At 21.2% G+C, this 6,486-nt stretch overlaps 1 protein-coding gene across 1 annotated transcript in view; it reads right to left on the bottom strand.

Moving 5' to 3' along the window:
• LOC117178522 (dnaJ homolog subfamily C member 3) overlaps positions 1–6,486 on the bottom strand; it is a 29,413-nt gene that overhangs the window by 16,329 nt on the left and 6,598 nt on the right. The window contains exons 3-4 of the mRNA XM_033369950.1: positions 3,985–4,184; positions 3,640–3,662 (exon numbers count right to left, since the gene is read on the bottom strand). Coding sequence (XP_033225841.1) covers positions 3,640–3,662; positions 3,985–4,184 — 223 coding nt within the window. The remainder of the gene's footprint in view (positions 1–3,639; positions 3,663–3,984; positions 4,185–6,486) is intronic.

Consider the following 6,486-nt stretch of genomic DNA (forward strand, 5'->3'; position numbering starts at 1 on the left):
TATTTAATAATATTAATAATATTTGAATTATACTTGCTGTTTGAAAATTCATCCTTTTTTGTTTCAAAATGCAACTGCTTGGTTGAAAAGTATTATTTTGTTTTATAAATCAACTTTTTTGTTAAAAATTATTATTATTATTTTTTATTCCAGCAGGTAGAGATTTCATTTTTTTTATATAGTTTTTTATTAACTGAAAATTTAGCAACTATATTTTTGGTTGAAAATTGATCTTTTTTAGTTAAAAATTCAACTATTTCTTTGAAAATTCATTTTTTTTATTAAAAATTAACTTTCTTTTTAAAAATTCTTCTTTTTCGTTTTAAATATTTTGTCGAAAATTCTTTTACTTGGATTTAAAATTAATCTTGTTTTTCACAAATTTAATTATTCCATTTTTAGTTATATATCCGTTTTGTTTTTTTTTTTTAGTTAATAATTCAATTATTTGACTAAAAATTAATATTCTTTGAAAATTCGTTTTTTGGTGGGAAATTAATCTTGTTGGCTGAAAATTTCTCGTTTTGTTTTACAATTCAAATATTTTGTTACAAATTGTTACTTTTTTGTAAAATTTCGTTGAAAATTCGTCTTTATTTATTTATTTTTTCATTAAAAATGAACTTTATTGTTAAAAATTCTTCTTTTTCGGTATAAATATTTGGTTGAAAATTCTTTTAATTGGTTATAAAATTAATCTTCTTTTTCATAAATTTAATTATTCCATTTTTGGTTATAAATCCGTTTTTTTTTTTTAGTTAAAATTCAACTATTTGATTAAAAATTAACATATTTCATTGAAAATTCGTTTTTCCGTGGAAAATAAATCTTGTTGGCTGAAAATTCATTGTTTTGTTTTACAATTCAAATATTTTGTAAAAATTACTTTTTTTTTTGTAAAATCTCGTTGAAAATTCATTTTTTTAAATTTTTTTTTCTTTAAAAATTAACTTTCTTGCTAAAAATTCTCTTTTTTCGGTTGAAAATTCTTTTATTTGGGTTTAAAATTAATCTTGTTTCTCAAAATTTTAATTATTCCATTTTTGGTTATAAATCCGTTTTTTTTTTAAGTTAAAAATTCAATTATTTTACTCAAAATTCATGTATTTCATTTAAAATTCGTTTTTTAGTAGAAAATTAATCTGCTTGATTAAAAATTCATTTTTGTAAATTAAAAATGCAGTCATTTGTTAAAAAATTAACTTTTCTGTTGAAAATTACTATTTTTTGGTGAAAATTAAACTACTTAATTGAAAAATGAACTAGTTTGGTGGAATTTGTAGAAAAATCGTCTTATTGAATAGAAAATTAACTTTGTTGTCTTAAAATTCATCATTTTGTTTAACAATTCAACTATTTTCTTAAATTTTTTTTTTTTTTTGCAAAATCCAACAGGTAGCGAATTCTTCTTTTTTTGTAGTTTTTTTTTTAACTGAAAATTTAACAACTCTATTTTTGGTTGAGAATTAATCTTTTTTAGTTGAAAATTCAAATATTTCGTTGAAAATTCATCTTTTTTTTATTTAAAATTAACTTTCTTGTTAAAAAATCTTCTTTTTCGGTTTAAATATTTGGTTTAAAATTCTTTTATTTGAGTTTAAAATTAATCTTGTTTCTCAAAACTTTAAGTATTGAATTTTTGGTTATAAATCCGTTTTTTGGTAGAAAATTAATCTGCTTGATTAAAAATTCATTCTTTCAAATTAAAAATGCAGTCATTTGTTAAAAAAATATCTTTTTTGTGGAAAATTAATATTTTTTGGTTAAAATTAAACTATTTAATTGAAAAATTAACTAATTTGGTGGAATTTATGGAAAAATCGTCTGTTTGAATAGAAAATTAATTTTGTTGGTTGAAAATTCATCATTTTCTTTTACAATTCAACTATTTTCTTTAAAATTTCTATTTTTTTCAAAATCCAACAGGTAGCGCATTCTTTTTTTTTATAGTTTTATTTTAAATGAAAATTTAACAACTCTATTTTTGGTTGAAAATTGATCTTTTTTAGTTAAAAATGCGACTATTTCGTTGAAAATTCATTTTTTTTTATTAAAAATTATCTTTCTTGTTAAAAATTCTTCTTTTTCGGTTTAAATATTTAGATTAAAATCCTTTTATTTGGGTTTACAATTAATCTTCTTTCTCAAAACTTTAATTATTGAATTTTTGGTTATAAATCCGTTTTTTTTTTTTTTTTGGTTGAAAATTCAACTATTTGTGTAAAAATTCATTTATTTAATTGAAAATTCGTTTTTCTTTTGTAAAAAATTAAATTATCTTGGTTGAAACTTCATTTTTGTTAATTAAAAATGCAGTCATTTTAAAAAAAATTAACTTTTTTGTTAAAAATTAATATTTTTGGTGAAAATTAAAGTATTTAATTGAAAAATTAACTAATTTGGTCTAATTTGTGGAAAAATCGTCTATTTTAATAGAAAATTAATCTTGTTGGTTGAAAATTCATCATTTTCTTTTATAATTCAACTATTTTGTTCAAAACATTTTTTTTGTAGAATCCAACAGGTAGAGAAATTTTTTTTAATTGAAAATTTAACATCTATTTTTGGTTGAAAATTGACTTTTTTTGTTAAAAACTCAACTATTTCTTTTTTTTAATTTTGTTTCTTAAAACTTTAATTATTGAATTTTTGTTTATATATCCGTTTTTTAGTGATTCATCATTTTGTTTTATAATTCAAGTATTTTGTTAAATTTTTTTTTTTTAGAATCCTACAGGAAGAGAATTTTTTTAATCATTCGGTTTTACATGACAATTTAAAAATTTTATTTTTGGTTGAAAACTTATCTTTTTTAGGTAAAAATTCATCTATTTTTTTGAAAATTCATATTTTTTTATTACAATTTAACTTTCTTGTTCAAAATTCTTCTTTTTCGATTTAAATATTTGGTTGAAAGTTCTTTTAATTGGATTTAAAATTAATCCTGTTTTTCACAAATTTAATTATTCCATTTTTGGTTATAAATCAGTTTTTTTTTAGTTGAGAATTTAACTAGTTGTCTAAAAATTCATTTATTTAATTAAAAATTCGTTTTTAGGTAGAAAATTAATTTTGCTCATTGAAAATTCATCATTTCCTTTTACAAATCAACTGTTTTGTTAAAAATTATTTTTTTTTTGTTGTAAAATCCAACAGGTAGAGAATTCATTTTTTTAAAAGTTTTTTATTAACTGAAAATTTAACAACTCTATTTTTGCTTGAAAATTTATATTTTTTAAATTAAAATTTAACTTTCTTGTTAAAAATGCTTCTTTTTCGGTATAAATATTTGGTTGAAAATTCTTTTACTTGAATTTAAAATTAATCTTGTTTTTCACAAATTTAATTATTCCATTTTTGGTTATAAATCCGTTTTTTTTTTTAGTTGAGAATTCAACTATTTGTGTAAAAATTCATATATTTAATTGAAAATTATTTTGTTTTTGTAGAAAATTAATATTCTTGGTCAAAAATTCATTCATTTAAATTAGAAATGCAGTCATTTGTTGAAAAATTTAAATATTTGTTTGAAAGTTTAATTATTTTGTTTAAAAGATTCTACCAATTTTTTACAGTTATCTTTTTTAATCAGAAATTCGTCAATTAGATTCAAAATTAATCTGTAACGGTAGAAAAGACATCTTGACTGAAAATTCCTTTCCCTTAAAATTAAAAAAAAAAAATATTTTTTCAAACATTAATTTTGTCTTTATAGCTGATCAACTTAAAACGGTGTTCATTAAAAAAATGCAACTCCATTTTTAAATTCTTTAAATAAAAAATAAAGACTCTTAATATTTAAAAGTTTGTTATTACCGTTTTTTAAATTATTTACGTCTTTAATATCAGGAAATAAAGAGCCAGGAATGCGACCGCGCGCTTTTATCGACTGCTAGTTATAAATAACTAAGAAAATGTTAATTTTCCTTTAAACTTTTAGTCTTCTTAATAAAATATTTTTGGAAAATAAAGTCAGGTAGTTACCACATCCAAAAAATCATTTGTTGCCCCATCCAGTTGTCCTTGTTTGAGCAAAACAATTCCGTGTTGTAATCTTGCAGCCGTGAAATCTGGTTTCAAGTCTAAAACTTTTTCCAGATCAAGCAGAGCAAATTTAGCTTTCCCTAATGCCAAATAAACGGTGCCTCTTTTATAGTACGTTAAGTAGTTGTTGGGATCCCCCTCTGCAAAAAATATTCAATATTTTCAACATGAGATCCATATTTAACATTTTTTCGGGACTGAAAAATCCCGAAAAATAAAATTCCCGACACTGTAAAATTCTCGAATAATCAAATTCGCGAATAATAAAATTGCCGAAAAATAAAAATAACGATTTGGAAAATTCCTAAATAATAAAATACACGAATAATAAAATTTCCGAAAAATAAAACTACCGATTTGAAAAATTCCCAAATAATAAAATACACGAATAATAAAATTACCGAAAAATAAAAATACCGAATTGGAAAATTGCTGAAAAATAAAATTCGCCAATAATAAAATAGCCGAAAAATAAATATACCGAATTGGAAAGTTCCCGAATAATAAAATTTTAGAATTATAAAATTCCCGAATAATAAAAATTACGACAATTTATAATATTACCCAATTGTAAAATTCCCGAATAATAAAATTCCTGACAGAAAATTGCAGATTTATAAAGTATCCGAATTGGAAAATTCCCGAATTTTAATAATTAGAATTTTTTATAAATATATTTTATTGATTACAAATACAACGATAAGATATTCGTTTCAAAAATTATTTGTAACATTTAAAATTTCAAAGCTTGTTTCTTGAATTTAAAATAGCAATAATTTTTAATAAAATATTTATAGGTAACACATGTTTTTTAATGTTCACAGTATTTGAAAAAATACAAAAAGCGTTCGCAAAAATAAAATTTTAAATTAATATATATATATATTAATTTAAAATTTTGTTTTTGCGAACGATTTTGGATTTTTTTAAGTACTGTGAATATTGAAAAAACATGCGTTACCTAGAAATATTTTGTTTATTTACTTTTAATCAATCAAATATATTTATAAAAAATTCTAATTGTTAAAATTCGGGAATTTTGCTATTTGGATATTTTATAAATCGGCAGTTTTCTGTCGCGAATTTTATTATTCGGGAATTTTCGGATTCGGTAATATTATAAACTGTCGAGAATTTTATTATTCAGGAATTTTGAAATTCGGGAATTTTATAATTCTGAAATTTTACTATTCGAAAATTTTATTATTCGGGAATTTTCAAATTCGGTATTTTTATTTTTCGGTAATTTTATTATTCGTGTATTTTATTATTTGGGAATTTTCCAATTCGGTATTTTTATTTTTCGGCAATTTTATTATTCGCGAATTTGATTAATCAAGAATTTTCTAATTCGGGAATTTTACAGTGTCGGGAATTTTATTTTTCGGGATTTTTCAATCGTCCCATTTTCAAAATGAGATCCATATTTAACATTTTTTCGGGACTGAAAAATCCCGAAAAATAAAATTCCCGACACAGTAAAATTCCCGAATTAGAAAATTCCCGAATAATAAAATTACCGAAAAATAAAAATAACGATTTGGAAAATTCCCAAATAATAAAATACACGAATAATAAAATTACCGAAAAATAAAAATACCGAATTGGAAAATTGCCGAAAAATAAATATACAGAATTGGAAAATTCCCGAATAATAAAATTCTCGAATAATAGAATTTCAGAATTATAAAATTCCCGAATAATAAAATTTACGACAGTTCATAATATTACCGAATTGGAGAATTCCCCAATAATGAAATTCCCGACAGAAAATTGCCGATTTATAAAATATCCGGATTGTAAGATTCCCGAATTTTAACAATTCGAATTTTTTATAAATATATTTTATTGATTACAAATACAATAATAAGATATTAGTTCCAAAAATTATTTTTAACATTTAAAATTCTAGGTAACGCATGTTTTTTTAATGTTCACAGTATTTGAAAAAATACAAAATGCGTTCGTAAAAATAAAATTTAAAATTAATATATGTATATATAAATTTATATTTCGAGTCTGTTTGAGAAATGTTGCAAGGTACGTAAAAAATTCAAGGAAAATTTTGTTCCAAGCGCAAGTTTTCAAAAATAAGGAAAGCGATACAAAAAATTAATTCTACATTGAAAGAAAAAATAATGACTCACTTTTTGACGCTTTTTTTGAAAATGTGCATAGAATTTGAAAAAAAATACAAAAAAACGTTAGCAAAAATTGAATTTTAAATTTATATATATATATATTTATTTATTTAAAATTACATTTTTGTGAAAGCTTTTTGCATTTTTTTTATTCAAAAATATTATGCACATTTCAAAAAAAGCGTAAAAATGTAAGCAACAATTTTTCCTTTAAAAGAAGAATTAAATTTTGTATCATCTACCAAATTTGTAAAAACATGCGCTTGGAAGAAAAAAAATTATCCCTAAATTTTCTAAATAA

Source organism: Belonocnema kinseyi, chromosome 8 (assembly GCF_010883055.1).
Source record: "Belonocnema kinseyi isolate 2016_QV_RU_SX_M_011 chromosome 8, B_treatae_v1, whole genome shotgun sequence".
Classification (NCBI taxonomy): Eukaryota; Metazoa; Arthropoda; class Insecta; order Hymenoptera; family Cynipidae; genus Belonocnema; species Belonocnema kinseyi.